General features: G+C 42.4%; 1 protein-coding gene across 2 annotated transcripts in view; it reads left to right on the top strand.

Moving 5' to 3' along the window:
* Positions 1 to 20,862, top strand: part of LOC139746408 (protein turtle-like) — a 431,305-nt gene that overhangs the window by 380,586 nt on the left and 29,857 nt on the right. For both annotated transcript variants that reach the window (XM_071657623.1, XM_071657622.1), the window contains exon 5: positions 19,821 to 20,024. In XM_071657623.1, coding sequence (XP_071513724.1) covers positions 19,821 to 20,024 — 204 coding nt within the window. The remainder of the gene's footprint in view (positions 1 to 19,820; positions 20,025 to 20,862) is intronic.

Raw genomic sequence — 20,862 nt, 5'->3', positions numbered from 1 at the left:
GCGTGGGCTATGGATAGAGTTGTGCGCAGGAGGGTGGATGTGCTGGAAATGAGATGTTTGAGGACAACATGTAGTGTGAGGTGGTTTGATCGAGTAAGTAATGTAAGGGTAAGAGAGATGTGTAGAAATAAAAAGAGCGTGGTTGAGAGAGCAGAAGAGGGTGTTTTGAAATGGTTTGGGCACATGGAGAGAATGAGTGAGGAAAGATTGACCAAGAGGATATATGTGTCGGAGGTGGAGGGAACGAGGAGAAGTGGGAGACGAAATTGGAGGTGGAAAGATGGAGTGAAAAAGATTTTGAGTGATCGGGGCCTGAACATGCAGGAGGGTGAAAGGCGGGCAAGGAATAGAGTGAATTGTATCGATGTGGTATACCGGGGTCGAAGTGCTGTCAATGGATTGAATCAGGGCATGTGAAGCGTCTGGGGTAAACCATGGAAAGTTCTGTGAGGCCTGGATGTGGAAAGGGGGCTGTGGTTTCGGGCATTATTACATGAGAGCTAGAGACTGAGTGTGAACGAATGTAGCCTTTGTTGTCTTTTTCTAGCGCTACCTTGCACACATGAGGGGGGAGGGCGATGTTATTCCAAGGGTGGCGAGGTGGCGATGGGAATAAATAAACGCAGACAGTATGAATTATGTACATGTGTATATATGTATATGTCTGTGTGTGTATATATATGTGTACATTGAGATGTATAGGTATGTATATTTGCGTGTGTGGACGTGTATGTATATACATGTGTATGGGGGTGGGTTGGGCCATTTCTTTCGTCTGTTTCCTTGCACTACCTCGCAAACGCGGGAGACAGCAACAAAGCAAAATAAATAAATAAATATATATATATATGTATATATATATATATATATATATATATATATATATATATATATATATATATATATATATATATATATATATATATATATATATATATATATATATACATATATATATATATATGTATATATATATATACATATATATACATATGTGTGTGTGTGTGTGTGTGTGTGTGTGTGTGTGGAGGTCGAGAACGTTACCTTGGGGGGCGAAAGAGGGTATGTCTGGGGAGTAGTGGCTCCAACGGTGATGTATGGTTGCGGGACGTGGGCTGTGGATGGAGTTGTGCGGGGGAGGGTGGGTGTGCTGGAGGTGCGATGTTTAAGGACGGTGTGTGGTGTGGGTTGGTTTGGTCGAGTGGGTGGTGGAGGGGTGGGGGGATGTGTGCCAGTGGGGAGAGTGTGGTTGGGGGGGGAGGGTGTTTTGAGGTGGTTTGGTCAAATGGAGAGGGTGAGTGGGGAGGGGTTGACGAGGGGGGGGGATGTGTGTGCCAGAAGTGGGGGGAGCGAGGAGAGGTGGGGGACCGGGTTGGAGGTGGAAAGATGGAGTGAAAGAGATTTTGAGTGATCAGTGCCTGAACATGCAGGAGGGTGAAAGGCGTGCAAGGAATAGAGTGAATTGGAACGATGTGGTATACCGGGGTCGACGTGCAGGTCAATGGATTGAACCAGGGCATGTGAAGCGTCTGGCGTAAACCATGGAAAGTTGTGTGGGGCCTGGATGTGGAAAGGGAGCTGTGGTTTCGGTGCATTTTACATGACAGCTAGAGACTGAGAGTGAACGAATGTGGCCTTTGTTGTCTTTTCCTAGCGCTACCTCGCGCACATGCGGGGGAAGGGGGTTATTATTTCATGTGTGGCGGGGTGGCGACGAGAATGAATAAGGGCAGACAGTATGAATTATGTACATGTGTATATATGTATATGTCTGTGTGTGTATATATATGTATACGTTGAGATGTATAGATATGTATATGTGCGTGTGTGGACGTGTATGTATATATATATATGTGTATGTGGGTGGGTTGGGCCATTCTTTTGTCTGTTTCCTTGCGCTACCTCGCTAACGCGGGAGACAGCGAGAAGGTATAAAATATATATATATATATATATATATATATATATATATATATATATATATATATATATATATATATATATATATATATATATTCTTTCTTTCAAACTATACGCCATTTCCCGTGTTAGAGTGGTAGCATTGAGAACAGAGGACTGGGCCTTTGAGGGAATACCCTCACCTGGCCCCCTTCTCTGTTCCTTCTTTTGGAAAATGAAACACGATAAGTTCCCAAGTGCACTTTCGTGTAATAATCACATCCTCAGGGGAGATACAAGAAATATAACAATCAGTTGATATACAACGAAGAGACGTAGCTAGGACGCCATTTGTTAAACAAGTGATTGTCCAGGACAGACAACGAGCGTATCATAAACTTATTATGCAGACAAGAAGGTGAATTGTTTACAAATTTTATCAACAATAAAGTTATCCAATTTGTACAGACCTTCACTGATATGAAGGTTATAATTCTTTGTGTATCTAAGAACTGAGGATTCAGTGATATTTCTTGTGGTACTGGACTTAGAGTTAATAACTGAGATGGCATTACTCCAGTCAATATATATATATGTGTATATATATATATATATATATATATATATATATATATATATATATATATATATATATATATATATATATATATATATATATATATATATATATATATATATATGTGTGTGTGTGTGTGTGTGTGTGTGTGTGTGTGTGTGTGTGTGTGTGTGTGGCTCTACTAAATTCATTATTGAAAAAATTCTTGGTACAAACGGCAGAGCTCTGAAAATATTTCGCGTTTTGAAAATATTTCCTAAACATCACCTTACAGGCAACCTAATTTCATCGTATATATCATGAAATTTACCTCATTTGATTCCCTTTCAATATGAACATCAATTAATTTCAATTCGACAAACGGCGCATTCCTTTTTTTTTTTTTAATATATATCAGTTCCAAGTATTTTGGTTCAGATATTCATAATAGATATCTGAAAACGATTCTACTTCATAATGTATTCTTCCGAAGAAACTCGCCGATGCACTGGCGGAGGAAAGCTTGGGATAAATTGATAAGGAATGAATTGATAATGTCCCTTAAAATCCCAAGCTCCAGCAGTTGCAGAGGATGTTGAATATTTTCCATATTGAACTTATCAGTCCCGGCGGCTCTTCCCTCCACGCTGAGCCACATAAAAGTTTCTGACTGAATTTTTACGCAGAAGTTTCTCTTAGGGAGACTTTTGAGTTCTATAATAAGACGACTGATTGATCTGTCATTTTTCGTTTATTTTAGCTCAAACGGTACGGACAACTAAATGCCCTACTCAAGGCTATATCCTTATCTACGTTAGAATATATATATATATATATATATATATATATATATATATATATATATATATATATATATATATATATATATGTATATATTTTCTTTTAAACTATTCGCCATTTCCCGCGTTAGCGAGGTAGCGTTAAGAACAGAGGACTGGGCCTTTTTTGGAATATCCTCACCTGGCCCCCTCTGTTCCTTCTTTTGGAAAATTAAAAAAAAAAAAAATTTTAGTCGCCTTCTACGACACGCAGGGAATACGTGGGAAGTATTCTTAATCCCCTATCCCCAGGGATAATATATATATATATATATATATATATATATATATATATATATATATATATATATATATATATATATATATATATATATATATATATATATATATATATATATATATATATCCCTGCGCATAGGGGAGAAAGAATACTTCCCACGTATTCCCTGCGTGTCGTAGAAGGCGACTAAAAGGGGAGGGACCGGAGGGCTGGGAATCCCTCTAAGGCTCAGCCTCTGATCTCAACGCTACCTACCCCGTAGACTAAGCCAGGTCACCATCTATCGACCAGCCATGAGAGATGGATGAACAGCTTGGTTGACTGTGGACCGGCTGCTGTTGCGACCAAGATTCGAACCTACCTAGGTGGACTTTGACCCTTTACTGCCTGTGATTACCTCACGATTTGGTTTCTGCTTAAATAGATTTATTTGCCTTTGATGATGAGCAGTTCATTATATAGCGATTACCTTGTGATATGCAGTAACTACTGGAAGTTCAGATTAGGTTAAGTTGGTAATGGGGTTCAACATGACATTATCCTAGCCTTTGTGCTTGTATGTTCTGTATGCATCGCTTAGGGTTGGATCCCATGAATTCTCTCTCTCTCTCTCTCTCTCTCTCTCTCTCTCTCTCTCTCTCTCTCTCTCTCTCTCTCTCTCTCTCTCTCTCTCTCTCTCTCTCTCTCTGTCTCTCTCTCTCCCACAGCAGAAACCCAACTAACCAAAGGAATTCTCTTTTATAAGAGAACCAAATCATGAAGATGTTTTTTTCTTTCTCTTTCTTAACGTTAAGGCCAGACCACTTCAATTGTAGCTTGAATGTGTGTGGCCTGTGTATCTATATTACTCCATGTAACCAAACCAGGAGAGGTCTTGCAGAAATGGGAACTGAGCGATCGTTGAAATCACACAACCTGATTGGGATAAGAAAAGAAAAGGAAAACTGCATAGACAATCCAGCTGTTTATCATCCCCTTCGAATTAATCGATGAACTGAGTATATGTGTACATCTGTAAATGTCTGTATATGTGCGTGTATGGGCGAATAGTATGAAAAAAAATTGTATGGTAATAAAAAGAGTATGGTTGAGAGAGCAGAAGAGGGTATATTGAAATGGTTTGGTCACATGGAGAGAATGAGTGAGGAAAGATTGACAAAGAGGATATGTGTGTCAGAGGTGGAGGGAACAAGAAGTGGGAGACCAAATTGGAGGTGGAAGGATGGAGTGAAAAAGTTTTTGAGTGATCGGGGCCTGAACATACAGGAGGGTGAAAGGCGTGCAAGGAATAGAGTGAATTGGAACGATGTGGTATACCGGGGTCGATGTGCTGTCAGTGGATTGAACCAGGGCAGGTGAAGTGTCTGGGGTAGACCTTGGAAAGTTTTGTGAGGCCTGGATGTGGAAAGGAAGCTGTGGTTTCGGTGCATTACATATGACAGCTAGAGACTGAGTGAGTAAGAACGAATATGGCCTTCGATATCTTTTCCTAGCGCTAACTTGCGCACGCGCGGGAGGAGGAGGGTGCTGTTTCATGTGTCGTGGGGTAGCAACGAGAATGGAGGAAGGTAGCAAGTATGGATATGTACATGTATATATATGTGTATGTATATGTATGGATACATTGAAATGTATGGATATGTATATGTGCATGTGGGGGCGTCTGTGTATATACATGTGTATGTGGATGGGTTGGGCCATTCTTTCGCCTGTTTCCTTGCGCTACATTGCTAACGTAGGAGACAGCGACTAAGTATAATAATTATGATAAAAATAATATATTTATATACATATATATATATATATATATATATATATATATATATATATATATATATATATATATATATATATATATATATATATATATGTATATGTATAGAAGCCTGGATCCTGTTCATGTGACGAAAGAGGCGCAAACGTTGTCAGTCGTAGACTCTGAAGTTAAATATTAATGGTACAGCGTTCAACCGCATCAAGTTTATTGGATCGTATAAACAAGGTTGAATGAGATCGTCTTTGGCAATAAGTTGGTGAGAAACATAAGAGTAGACCGTGAGAGACGAGGCCAAATGATTATTGAGAAGATACCAATGAAATGTAAAAACAAATACAAAATGGTTGGTATTCAAGGAAAAAACAAAACTATGCATGAAAAGAAGAAAGACATATAGATAGAAGGAAAGGATAACAACGAAAGAAGCAATACTGAGAGAACTGAATGAGAAAGTAAAGAATACAGATAAAGAAATGATGATAACCCACAGAGAACACAAAATGAATGAAAAAGGTGTATACATAACTTGGAAAGAACCCCAAAGATATCATTCACATACATGAATGACATCATGGATATCACTGAGGTAAAGTCTGGGTAAAAGCAAAGCTGTTGACATTCATAAAGTGGCATTTGTAACAGCGATGCACGTTGAAGGTTCCAAGCTAACGCCAAAACAATGCCGAGCATCCGACATGACTTCGCAGGTAATAAGTCTTCGAAAGAGTGATAAAAGGGAAGATGCCAGACCAGCTGATCAAGAATAGTTACACAGACACAGACACAAATTTATGTCTGGTATAAAGTTTGCAAACCCAAATTCCTAGCTCATTACAGTGACATGTATGAAAGTTTAAACCAAGGAAAAAATAAGGTTAGTTCTTTTTATGACTTTGGAAAAGCATTAGACAAAGCAAACCACAAAAGTCTGCTGTAGAAAGTGGCCAAACAAAGAGGAAGATGGCCTGTCTGGAGCACCACAGGGAACAGTGTTACCCACAATACACATTGTAGCTGAGATGTTAGACACGGACAACGAAATAAGGGAAACTCTATTATGGAGCTTTCCTGATGACACCACATTAGGCAAAAGGATTGGACCGGAATCTGATCAAAAGGAGGTGCAAGAAGACGTAGACACAATTCATAAATGGGCAGAAGTGAACCTTGTGGAAAATAAAGAAGGAAAATTTAAGCAAATATCTTGAAGAACAAGAAAAAAAATACATTGATAGTACCATATAGAGGCTCTACAGAGGAAGCGATAGAATGTGTAACTAATGTAAAAGATTTGGGCGTTGACATTAATGAGAGACTGGAATTCAGAGAATATAATGAGGAGATAACACCATCTAGTCAAGGGATTAGTTGAAATCAGTCCCAGATGAACCAAGAACAGATAATCATGTAATGCAAGTGGCAGCTGAGACGAATGATCTCATTCATCAAGCCAGGGGCTGTGGAACCCCACCCGCGCTCGCCCGGCTCTCATGGATGTATCTCATCGTACATACTCGTAGGTAGTTAGGTACGCTCCTCTCTCTCTCTCTCTCTCTCTCTCTCTCTCTCTCTCTCTCTCTCTCTCTCAAGGAACACATCGTATTTTTCTCCTATTTTATGACCTCCTGATCACATTATGTCTTTTAATACCGTGATATTTTTTCTATAACTCTCAAATTGTTGGTTTATTGTAGGGTCAGTTTTAGCCCTTAGCTTCTAGACTCAGATGGTCTTCGAAATGTTAGTCAAAAGGTAGCGATATTGCTTGTTTGTCTGTTCCTTTCGTTGTTATATCTCACACATGCCTAGGAGTCAGCATAGGTCCGCCTGGAGTCAGGTTCGCATGGGTTTGAAACCAGGATGAGGTAGTTTGCCCACAGCCAGCCCCAGCTGTTCATCATACCGTCGTTGCTGGTTGATAAACGGTAATCTGGCTTAGGTTAGTGAGGCGTGATTGTGCGTGTATGTACTCACACATAAGAGTAAAGATATCGCATGTACATACAAGGATGAAAGACGGGGGGAACACGAGTGTATAACTCTCTTCCCGTTGCACACATAAAGAAATTTCACACACACACACACACACACACACACACACACACACCATTACCTACAAATCTTTAGTCCTCGATAACTCGTCTGTCTATTATGTCATATGGTCTCTCTCTTCCCTTTTAGAATTTCCAACACTTCCTAACTCTCTTCATCTCTCCACCTTCTACTCTGTCTTTTATATATTTCTCTTTGCCCCTCCACCCTAATCTGTATCGACCACATACCTTTCATTTCCTTGCTTTTCCCTTTGTTATCGTCCAACGTCTCCCGTTTCCTGCGGGTGAGGTGTTCCCAGCACTGCCAGACGGAGCGTCGTGGCAACACCCACAGCGGGCAGGTGGGACTGACTCCGCCGAGGTCATCCGGCGGTGCCTGAGGGAGACAGGTGCGCGGATGCTGGAGAGTAGATGGTCAGCAGCGGCGATGATGCCCTTGGCGGGCTGAGAGGACAGGCAGGTGTGTGTGTGTGTGTGTGTATGTGTGTGTGTCTGTTACGCCTCACCGGACCATTGGCGGGGGGAACTTACTGGGGCAGGTGTTTAGAAGGCCGGTGCGCGAAGGGCCGGGCCAGCTGCCGGCATCACGAGTCGCGATCTTGATCATACCCAAGTCCGGGTGTAAATACCCCGGAGAGCTGAGAGACAGTGGCGAGACACTGGCCAAGTAGGTCGCTTATCTCACAGATATCAACTCTAGCAGCTGTTCCTACGCGAAACATGATGACTGAAGGTAAATGAGTCGAAACTAAACCTTATGGAACGTGTTGTTATGAATATTTGATCTCTGATTTTTCGATTATTTGACCAATGATAATATCGAGTATCTGAAGTGGACCTGACGGGACTCGCTGATGTGCTTTGTTATGTTTTCACTGTATATACATATATATATATATATATATATATATATATATATATATATATATATATATATATATATATATATATTTATCACTGGGGTTAGGGGAGAAAGAATACTTGCCACGTATTCCGTGCGTGTCGTAAAAGGCGAATAAAAGGTGAGGGAGCGGGGGCTAAGTGAGGATATTCCCTCAAAGGCTCAGTCTTCTCTTCTTAACGCTACCTCGCTAACGCGGGAGAAGTCGAATAGTATGAAAAAAAATATATATATATGTATATATATATATATATATATATATATATATATATATATATATATATATATATATATATATATATATATATATATATATATATATATGTATATATATATATATATATATATATATATATATATATATATATATATATATATATATATATATATAGTGGAAAGGATCACAATTTTGCGCGTGATCAAGATATTCCTATGAGTCCACGGTGAAAATGTAACACGATAAGTTCCCAATTGCACTTTCGTGTAACAATCACATCATCAGGGGAGACACAACAGAGAAAAATAACAGTCAGTTGATATACATCGAAGAGACGAAGCTAGGACGCCATTTGGTAAACATGCGAATGTCCAAGACAATCGCATATATATATATATATATATATATATATATAATCTTCTTTCCTTATAATCACACCACTGCTGACCGAGTGAGGTAGTTGTTACATCTGGCCTGATATCTCATGTTTACCTCCGTTTCTTGGTGGTCTTTTCTTCATACATATACATCGACATCATCATCCTTGCCTCCACCACAACAAAACCACACGTACCCTCCACCACAACAAACCTCAGCTGCTCCCGCCTCAGCTGACCACAGCACCTGTCTGTAGCAGAGGCAGCAGCTTCACCACCTTCTCAGGCCTGAGCTCGCCACCTGCCTGGTGGGGGGGTCACCTTGTTTATCACGGCCGCCGAAGGGTTGGCATACCACCCGTGGCAGGTCAGGAGTAAATCAGTGGCTGTTCGACGACAACGCTCTCTCTCTCTCTCTCTCTCTCTCTCTCTCTCTCTCTCTCTCTCTCTCTCTCTCTCTCTGGAACTAACTCGTGCCCCCCCCCCCCCCCCCGCACATAAATACCAGTCGTAATGCCGCGTTATGTTGTCCGTCTCCAGGAATTACGAGCGGGGTCGTTGGAGTCGTAATGTGTATACGTTTCCGTGACGTAAACGGGCATGTAGTCATAAGCCAACATTAAGAATTTCCGGGAGGGAGGCCGTTCAATATTTTTCGTTTTATTGCTCGGGCGGGAGGAAGAAAAATACCTTTTCCCCCCCAACACTGAATTTACTTAGAACAAGGGGGTAAGAAAATATGTGATCTTACGGCGCTTAGTCTGTGATCTGAGGATGAAAAAAAATATCACAGTCTCATCTCGTAAATGAGGCACTTGGTTGATCTAGAAAGTCGGCGAGATGTCGTCTTTCATTTCCGACTGAACTTGAAATACTTGTCGACCTGGAGGTATTGAGAATGTCTGGTATTTCCAGATGGGAGGAGAAGAAAAGCATTTTAAGCATCCCCGAGAGAGAGAGAGAGAGAGAGAGAGAGAGAGAGAGAGAGAGAGAGAGAGAGAGAGAGAGAGAGAGAGAGAGAGAGAGAGAGAGAGAGAGGGAGGGGGTTACCCTTGGGAGGAAAGGGGGGGGATGGGATGGATATCAATGACGCGTAAGGACTGGTAATGAGGGAAAGACCTGGAGGACTTGGGAGGAGTGAGGGTTTTGGAAGATGACAGTCAACATCATAAGCTCTTGTGAAGGATGAGAAACTTGGGCAGGACAGGGTGGTACATGACAGCAGATGGAGCTACACCAGGACAGCAGACAGTGAGAACAGGACAGCAGACAGAGAAGAGCAGGACAGGAGGCAGAGAAGACCAGGGCAGCAGACAGAGAAGACCAGGAAAGGAGACAAAGACCAAGACAGGAGACAGAGAAGATCAGGACAGCAGACAGAGAGGACCAGGACAGGAGACAGAGAAGACCAGGACAGGAGACAGACAAGACCAGGAAAGGAGACAAGGACCAGGACAGCAGACGGAGAAGATCAGGACAGCAGACAGAGTCTGAACTGGACAGCAGACAGAGAAGACCACAACAGCAGACAGGACAAAAGAGGACAGCAAGGACATTAAAACACGACGTCTTGCATGAACGACCAAGAACAGCAGATCAGATAAGAGAGCAGACAATGGGAAATGACAGTAGACAGAGCAAAAAAAAAGACAGCCAACAGAGTAGAACACAAAAGCAGAGACGACAACAGACAGAGCAGAATAAGACAGCAAGAGAACTGAACAGAACGGAGAACAGCGCGGAATGACAGAACAGAGAAGCAGATGAGGTAGAAGAACAATAGACAGAACAAAAGAGGACAGAAGAAAAGGCAGAGCAACACAGCAAAGAGAGCAGCATCAGACAGTAGACAGACTCGAACAGGAAAGAAGACAGGATAAAGCAATACAACAGAGAACAGAACAGGACTGGAGATTGGTAAAGAACAAATAGAACAAAGAAGACAATGCAGAACAAGTCAGTAGACAGACACAGTAGATAGACACAATAGCCGCAGCAGAACAAGAGAACAGATACTGCAGAACAAGACAGCAGACACAACAGACCAACCCAGCAGACGTAACAGACCCTGAGAGCAGATGTAACAGACCAAGACAGCAGACAAACAGGCCAAACCAGCAGACGCGACAGACCAAGACAACAGACGCAACAAACCGGTCCAGCAGACGTAACAGACCAAAGCAGTAAAGACAGCAGACACAACAGACCTAGATACACCACAGATCAATGCGAGTCCAATCATATAATCATATAATCAGTCGAGATTAAAAAGCAGTTGGGCTAAAAGAATAACATCATGTGTGTTATTTCCTTAAAGATATTAGTTTTCTAATAAGAGAAAACTGTGACCTCTGTGTCGGCAGTGACACCAGTGTTGTCAGTGGTGTTTTTAATCAGGTTACCAGCAGTGGCAGTGACACGCAGATGGTAAGGTGTTGTCAGGATACCAGTGGTGGCAGTGATATGCAGATAGTTAGGTGGTGTCAGGGTACCAGTGGTGGCAGTGATACGCAGATGGTAATGTGTTGTTATGGTACCCAGTAATGGCAGTGATATGCTTGTGGTAAACTGCTGTCAGAGGTAATGTTAGAGTACCAGTGACAGACTTTTGATACATTGTTGCCAGAGGTGTTGTCAGAGTGCTCGAGTGGTATATTGTTGTCAGAGTTGTTTTCAAGACACCACCAGCGGCAGTGACATGGGTGTGCTTGTGTTCTCAGAGATGTTGTCAAAGTTCCGGTGACACAGGGTGTGGTGTAGTGTTGTCAGCGTGATGACAGGGTACTAAAACACACGTGTGGTATAGTGCTGTCAGGATACCAGTGACGCACCTGTAGTACAGCTGTCGACAGTGACGCACCTGTAGTACAGCTGTCGACAGTGACGCACCTGTAGTACAGCTGTCGACAGTGACGCACCTGTAGTACAGCTGTCGACAGTGACGCACCTGTAGTACAGCTGTCGACAGTGACGCACCTGTAGTACGGCTGTCGACAGTGACGCCCTGTAGTACAGCTGTCGACAGTGACGCACCTGTAGTACAGCTGTCGACAGTGACGCACCTGTAGTACAACTGTCGACAGTGACGCACCTGTAGTACAGCTGTCGACAGTGACGCACCTGTAGTACAGCTGTCGACAGTGACGCACCTGTAGTACAGCTGTCGACAGTGACGCACCTGTAGTACAGCTGTCGACAGTGACGCACCTGTAGTACAGCTGTCGACAGTGACGCACCTGTAGTACAGCTGTCGACAGTGACGCACCTGTAGTACAACTGTCGACAGTGACGCACCTATAGTACAGCTGTCGACAGTGACGCACCTGTAGTACAGCTGTCGACAGTGACGCACCTGTAGTACAGCTGTCGACAGTGACGCACCTGTAGTACAGCTGTCGACAGTGACGCACCTGTAGTGCAGCTGTCGACGGTGTTTTCGGACAACCTGAGATAAGTTTGTGGTGGTGTTGTCAGAGATATTATCATGGTAACAGTGATGCACGCGACGTACAGCGTTGTCAGGACGTTGTCAGGGTACGGGTGACGTACGCGTGATACAGCCGTGTCAGAGGTGTTGTCAGGGTACCAGCGGTTGGCAGTAGCACACACATAGTAGTGTTGTCAGGGTACCAGCGGTTGGCAGTAGCACACACATAGTAGTGTTGTCAGAGTACCAGTAGTGGCAGTAGCACACACATAGTAGTGTTGTCAGGGTACCAGCGGTTGGCAGTAGCACACACATAGTAGTGTTGTCAGGGTACCAGCGGTTGGCAGTAGCACACATATAGTAGTGTTGTCAGGGTACCAGCGGTTGGCAGTAGCACACACATAGCAGTGTTGTCAGAGTACCAGTAATGGCAGTAGCACACACATAGTAGTGTTGTCAGGGTACCAGCAGTTGGCAGTAGCACACACATAGTAGTGTTGTCAGGGTACCAGCGGTTGGCAGTAGCACACACATAGTAGTGTTGTCAGGGTACCAGCGGTTGGCAGTAGCACACACATAGTAGTGTTGTCAGACAACTCGCCATGGTAACGTAACCTGACACCCTCTCTCGCCTGGGTACTGGGAAGGCTAGAGACGGCGGCGTAGTGAACCAGCACTTTAGTGGCTGTCTAGTGCCATTCCTTTGGCCCGGAAAGCTGTCTTTCCTTTAAGCCTCACACACACACACACACACACACACACACACACACACACACGTGGACTGCTGGCTTTCACTCCTTCTCATACATATACTCCCTCCACATCACACGTAAACATTTGACAATTTTGACACCACGTAGCTCACACAATTCGCTCTTCGTAACTCTGGTTCTCCCTGGGGTGAGCGGCGAGCGCTGTACGCTCTCTCTCTCTCTCTCTCTCTCTCTCTCTCTCTCTCTCTCTCTCTCTCTCTCTCTCTCTCTCTCTCTCGGCATACCGTCAGTAGCCCTAGGAACTTCAAACATATACAAACTTTTCCACCGCTGGGCTGGCTCTCCCACCACGAACGACGGATGGCTTGGCTTTGCCTCAGGGATCTCGCAACGTGTACGGCAGGTTCGGTCTCTGAAGCAGTTTCAGCATCCACGAAGGAGAGATACAGTTTTCTGAAGCAGTTTCAATATCCACAAACAACGCGCCCGTTTTCTGAAGCAGTTCTGACATGCACAAACAACGCGCCCGTTTTCTGAAGCAGTTTGAACATGCTCTAACAACCAATCCGTTTTCTGAAGCAGTTTGAACATGCTCTAACAACCAATCCGTTTTCTGAAGCAGTTTGAACATGCTCTAACAACCAATCCGTTTTCTGAAGCAGTTTGAACATGCTCTAACAACCAATCCGTTTTCTGAAGCAGTTTGAACATGCTCTAACAACCAATCCGTTTTCTGAAGCAGTTTGAACATGCTCTAACAACGAATCCTTTTTCTGAAGCAGTTTGAACAGCCACAACAAGATAACTGTCCTTGTTTTAACATTCGTGTCCGAATCATAGGAAATATAAGCCCACAGTACCTCACTCTCTTCCCATTTGGCGCTGAGTATTACAGAAGGACATGAGGTAAACTGAGTTCGTCCTGACAGTGAATATCTGCAGCCCAGAGCAGGACACAACACCTGTAATCAAGGTTTTCCAACGACAGGTAAAAAGCCCTCAGCGAGCGTCAGGTTATGAATAAGGTCTACTGATTGGTGTTATACATAAGGTCTACTGATTGGTGTTGTACATAAGGTCTGGTGATTGGTGTTATACATAAGGTCTGGTGATTGGTGTTATACATAAGGTCTACTGATTGGTGTTATACATAAGGTCTACTGATTGGTGTTATACATAAGGTCTGCTGATTGGTGTTATACATAAGGTCTGGTGATTGGTGTTATACATAAGGTCTGGTGATTGGTGTTATACATAAGGTCTACTGATTGGTGTTATACATAAGGTCTACTGATTGGTGTTATACATAAGGTCTGCTGATTGGTGTTATACATAAGGTCTGGTGATTGGTGTTATACATAAGGTCTGCTGATTGGTTTTATACATAAGGTCTGGTGATTGGTTTTATACATAAGGTCTGCTGATTGGTTTTATACATAAGGTCTGGTGATTGGTTTTATACATAAGGTCTGGTGATTGGTGTTATACATAAGGTCTGCTGATTGGTGTTATACATGAGGTCTACTGATTGGTGTTATACATAAGGTCTACTGATTGGTGTTATACATAAGGTCTGGTGATTGGTGTTATACATGAGGTCTGCTGATTGGTGTTATACATGAGGTCTACTGATTGGTGTTATACATAAGGTCTACTGATTGGTGTTATACATAAGGTCTGGTGATTGGTGTTATACATGAGGTCTGCTGATTGGTGTTATACATAAGGTCTGCTGATTGGTGTTATACATAAGGTCTGTTGATTGGTGTTATACATAAGGTCTGGTGATTGGTGTTATACATAAGGTCTGCTGATTGGTGTTATACATAAGGTCTACTGATTGGTGTTGTACATAAGGTCTGGTGATTGGTGTTATACATAAGGTCTGGTGATTGGTGTTATACATAAGGTCTACTGATTGGTGTTATACATAAGGTCTACTGATTGGTGTTATACATAAGGTCTCCTGATTGGTGTTATACATAAGGTCTGCTGATTGGTGTTTTCCTTTTTTTCATCCATCGCTGACCGGCGGAATGTTGTAGAAACCGGTGTTTTGTGTGTGTAGGTTTCTACTTTTCCACTCCACGGTAATATGTCGCGTTGATAATTATGAGAAAGATAGTGGTGATTTTTCACTGCAAACTGATATTTTTTAACCTTATTCACGCTCTTTCCTTAGAGTTGAGGGAATATATAACTTATAACATTAGTAAAGAAGAATCTACTTATATTCTTGTAAGTGTATAGTTCCAGTGCACTTATGTAAGTCTCTCAGACTTTATAAAGTGATAATGTAATCGACAGAAGAGACGTTTACTTCAGGGTTTAATACATTTCATTAATCATCCGATGTGACGTGTGTGTGTGTGCGTGTGTGTGTGTGTGTGTGTGTGTGTGTGTGTGTGTGTGTGTGTGTGTGTGTATGTTGGTATAGCAAGGAACTGGTGGCAAGTACCGGCCTGGGTCGAAGCCTTGGTTATACCTTTAGTTGCTCCTAACCTCTTCCGTTTTCTGTAGTAGTATCAACAGCCACAAACCACATTCCCGTTTTTTTTCGAAGCCAGGTCCAATTATCGCTAAAACTACGCATCTGTTTTCTGATTCTAGTTTCGACGTCCACAAAGAAAACCTGCCTGTCTGTTTCTAGAACAGTTTTGATGTTCTTAAACAATACATTAATTTTTCTAAGACAGTTTCAACATGCATGACTGAATCTTTCTTGTCTCCTTGTATCATTTTGCGATGAATATTATAAATGAGATAAATGAGATAATGAGATAAATGAGCAAATGAGATAAACTGATTTTGTATATCTAGAACTTGGGGCAAGACTTTATCGTATGTGAAACAGTGCCTGTAATTCAGATATTTTTATATTATTTTATTGCGATAAAGTGTTCAGGTACAAAATAAGTCCTGCGACTGAGATATGTACTGATTGGCGAAATGTTATAGAAAATGGCGTTCGAGTTTCTGAAGAAAGTAAAGGAAAAGTTATCAGTTCACTCTTAAAATACGATATGCAAGTTTTCAATTTCATTCCTTGATAATATGTTTTATTCATATTATTGGGGGAAGGGGGGAGGAAGGGGGGGGGAGATGATGGCGTTTAGAATTCATAAAAAAATACAGTTTTTCATTGCATGTATATATATATTTTCATATTATTCACGACCTTCGCTTACTGCTGAAGGAATTCTTATCTTCCGATCTCATTACCGAAGAATCTAATCTCCTTTCCTCTGTATGTGTATAGTACCAGCTTAACTGTGTAGGTTTCTCAGAGTTCTTTTTTTGGGGATAGATACTGATTATCCGGTAGGATCTGGCCCAGCACATAAGTGTGGGCCAGGAGGCACAAGAGCTGGGCTGGTTAATTTGGCCTATTTGGGAACTATCGAACACCTCTCCATAATGACGTCGGCTACGATACTCCTACGAACTCAGTCTCTCTCTCTCTCTCTCTCTCTCTCTCTCTCTCTCTCTCTCTCTCTCTCTCTCTCTCTCTCTCTCTCTCAACGGCTGAGCCCGCCAGCACTTCAGTGCCTGTCAAATGTCACTCCTTTTGGCCCAAGTAGCTATTTTTCTCTCCCCTCTGCCTAACCTACACGAAATACCCACAACACCTTATGGAACATGATACACAGGGGATAAGAGCTTCTTCTCCCCGCCTGAGGAAGGCTTGGCTTTGCCTCGGTACGCTCTTAACTCACACAGCCTTGACGAAGGCGTTTCAGCATCCACAAACAAAATTGCCGTTTTCTAAAGCAGTTTCAAGATCCACAAACAAAAGTTGCCATTTTCTGAAGCAGTCTCGACATAGACAATCAATATGTCGCTTTCTGAAGCGTTAAAGGAGAAAATATATCTTACCAAAACGTTTTATTCTCTCGTTTTCTATACATTTTTAGGGAGTATGAGATTGACTGATTTTCGTCCTAGAAATGAATAGATTACCTAGAGGGCAGAGCATGACCTAATCTTAATGTGATATACAACACCTGTAATTAAGATTTTCAACTTTTAATTAAGTATAGTCTGCAGGTCTCTCGGCTTAAATAACTCGCTAATGGTCGTAAGTCCTCCATTGATCAAAGGAATGTAACAGAAAACGATTTTAGAATTTATGAAGTAAATAAAGAAATTAATGAATTCTCAAATAATGATGTGTAGCTTTGCAATTTCACTCTCTATCGGCAAGGGATAGAGTTAACAGGAGCGATGTGGTATACTGGGGTCGACGTACTGGCATTGGACTGAACCAGGGCATGTGAAGATTCCGGAGTAAACCATAGAAAGATCTGTGTGGCCTAAATGTGGATAGGAAGCCGTGGTTTCATTGCATTACATATGACTGCTTGATGTAAGTTCATATGGCTTTTTCTTCGTCTGTTCCTAGCGTTACCTCGCTAAGTGGTAACAAATATCAAGTATGAAAAACGATTATATATATATATATATATATATATATATATATATATATATATATATATATATATATATATATATATATATACATTCCTGGGGATAGGGGAGAAAGAATATTTCCCACATATTCCCTGCGTGTCGGGAAAGGTATCTAAAAGGGGATGGAGCGGGAGGCTGGAAATCCTCCCTTCCAGTTTTTACTTTTCCAAAAGAAGGAAAAGAGGAGGCCCAGGTGAGGGTTTTTCGCTCTTAGGCTCAGTTCTCTGTTGTCAACGAGACCTCGCTAACGCGGGAAATGGCGATTATGTGTATATGTGTATATATATATATATGTAATGGTAATAGTGTGCCCTATTTTCATTTGCACCCATAAGCCTCTCCCCCACCCATCTACATCCCAATAGAAAAGCAAAAATGTTTGCTACGCTAATGGTGCGATGTGGTACGTACAAAGTTGAGGTTAGCAAGGCCTGGGGAAGGGTAGTGCTGGGCTGGTTAATTTGGCCACTTACCCTACAGTCGGCAGGAACCTACTGGACGCCTTTACCTTGAAGACCTTGACTACGGGAGTCCTTCGATCGTACTCTCTCTCTCTCTCTCTCTCTCTCTCTCTCTCTCTCTCTCTCTCTCTCTCTCTCTCTCTCTCTCTCTCTCTCTCTCTCTCTCTCTCTCTCTCTCTCTCTCTCCTGGCCTGTTATTTGTAGCTCGTGATGCCCATTACATAAAACGGAACCTGATACGTATAAAAGCTTAACGTCCGCTGGTCTCCCCCGAGCACGGAAGGCTTCGCTTTGCCTCGGGGTTGCGCTCCACATGCACGGCCTTACTGCCTGTTTGGGGAAGTAGTTACAGTATCTACAAGTAACAAGTACAAGGTCTCTGAAGCCGTTTCAACATCCACAAACAACATTTGATGTTCTATCAGCAGTTTCAGCGCCCACAACCAATAAATCTGTGTGTTTTGTTGGGTTCAGAATGCGCAGACAACATTTCTGTTTTCTGAATCATGACCCCATAATACCTTTGTCTCTCCTTCCATCACTTGGTACTGAATATTGCAGAAGGGAAGGATAATAACCAGGTTCCATCTTGATCCTAGATATCGATGCAGTAGAGGATGGATGAATTGAGCGTCATCAGTAACCAGGTTGAAATAGATTTCCCTTTTGAAATGTTGCGAAATTCTATGAAATATATGAAGGAAAGAAAAAGATTTCGATGTTTGTTTTTTAATTTCACTCTTTGATAAAATCTATTGTACGTCATGTCGGGAGGAAAACAGAATAAAAGATGATACGGTTTAAAACCTCATAAAAATGACGGTTTCTTCTTTTTTTCATCGCACGTTCATGTTTTAACCCCCACTCATGGTAATGACGTATTGATATCACTATTGACAAATCTCTTTTTTATGCTTCTGTGTGTGTGTGTGTGTGTGTGTGTGTGTGTGTGTGTGTGTAGCACCACTCGTGTACCATTTCTCAGACTTCATGAAGTGATAACATGACTCCATTGAATAGCATTCCTTTCAGGGTGACTCTACGTATGATCATCCAATGTGAACTGGTTCATAGTCGAGGTGGGCAAGGCCAGGAGGCCAGTGCTGAGGGGTGGGGGTGGTCAATTCGGCCACTTGCCTGGGCCAAAGTCGGAAAGGAACCTACTGAACGACTCTACCTTGGCTGTGCAACGCTCTTTGATCGTAGCTTTAGCTTCTCTCTCTCTCTCTCTCTCTCTCTCTCTCTCTCTCTCTCTCTCTCTCTCTCTCTCTCTCTCAATCGACCGGCGGACGGAGCGATGAGAGAGGACATACTTCATAAATAAGCATGCAGCACATCTGCATCATGACCCACAGAGCCGTGTGTCTCGCTACACCAAGATAAGATTAACTGTGCACTTCCTCGGGGACGGATTAATTCATTAACGGGCACACACGCGCTGCATCTCAATTACCTCCCCTGATGGCGTAAATCCTTAGAAAACGGACGAGGGGTAACTACGTTTAGACCCAAGGCCAACTCGCCTTCCTGGAGAATTTAAGGTGCTCGCTGCTGGCTCTTTCGAGTTCTGCGTCTCCACTTTGCCTTTCTCTTTTCCGACCTCTTTCTTTTCCCTGGCTAACGACCCAATTACAGTGAGGGAAAAGATTAAGTTTTAGCTCTTTTTCACCTTTTAAAAGGGTTATAGATTCTATATATGGCTCACTATAACTTAATTCCCCTTCCAGACCCGGATTTTAATCTCATCTTAGAGGTTCCTTCAATCATTTTTCCTCTATATTGATTAAGTCATTTAACGTTTGATATTCTTAAGATTTTCCCGAACCAAGAAAATTAAAATCTTGATCTCGGAAATTTCATATTACAAATATCTCTTTTTTTGTTCCAGGGTCACCGCGACCCAAGGTGACCTGGTGGCACGAGAGGTCACTCCTGGACGACGTCGTGGAGGAAGCCAAAGGTCAGGTCACCCGCAACATCCTGACCTTACCCAACCTGACCCGGCAGCATCTGTACCGGGTCCTCACCTGCCAGGCTGACAACTCTAACATGACCAGGCCACTGGCTGCCACCGTGACCCTCAACCTAACTTGTGAGTACCACCATCTGGGTCTGTTGTCAGTATTGCCACCTGGGTCTGTTGTCAGTACCACCATCTGGATCTGTTGTCAGTATTGCCACCTGGGTCTGTTGTCAGTATTGCCACCTGGATCTGTTGTCAGTATTGCCACCTGGGTCTGTTGTCAGTATTGCCACCTGGATCTGTTGTCAGTATTGCCACCTGGGTCTGTTGTCAATACTACCACCTGGATCTGTTGTCACACCAACTGGATCTGTTGTCAGTACCACCACTTGGATCTGTTGACGTGCGCATTCATATGCACTATATTTATATATATATATATATATATATATATATATATATATATATATATATATATATATATATATATACACTAACAAAATGCATGTGAAAGTTCACATTAAGGCTCTTGTCAATTCTTATTCTTGATGAGAACGTATTTTCATCGGCTACTCATCCTACCACTAGTGAGTCTTATTCAAGTCTGTACATTTTTTCTCAGTCCCCTTCTGTAATCCTAACGTCACTAGTAATCTCATGCAGTTATGATTCCGTTCGATTTGATATATGATATGAGTGGCCAATATAGTAGTTACCCCACCACTAATTCCTGAAGGACCCCATTTTCTACATTCGCTTAGCTTCAGAGCGTTCCCGTGACACGTTTTCTGTTCCCCACCTTGTTAGCATGGAGTTAATCAAAATGTCTAACAGTCCTCCAACTCTCGGCATTTCGTCACCGGTGGGGAATATTATTAAAATTTCTCTAACTGTCCTAGAACATATAGTCTGGCCACACATCAACATACAGCCTTCTCGCCCGTTATTATACAGTTCACCCACCCAT

This window comes from Panulirus ornatus, chromosome 65, assembly GCF_036320965.1.
Source record: "Panulirus ornatus isolate Po-2019 chromosome 65, ASM3632096v1, whole genome shotgun sequence".
In the NCBI taxonomy this organism is placed as follows: Eukaryota; Metazoa; Arthropoda; class Malacostraca; order Decapoda; family Palinuridae; genus Panulirus; species Panulirus ornatus.
This window is presented reverse-complemented; position numbering and strand designations above follow the sequence as displayed.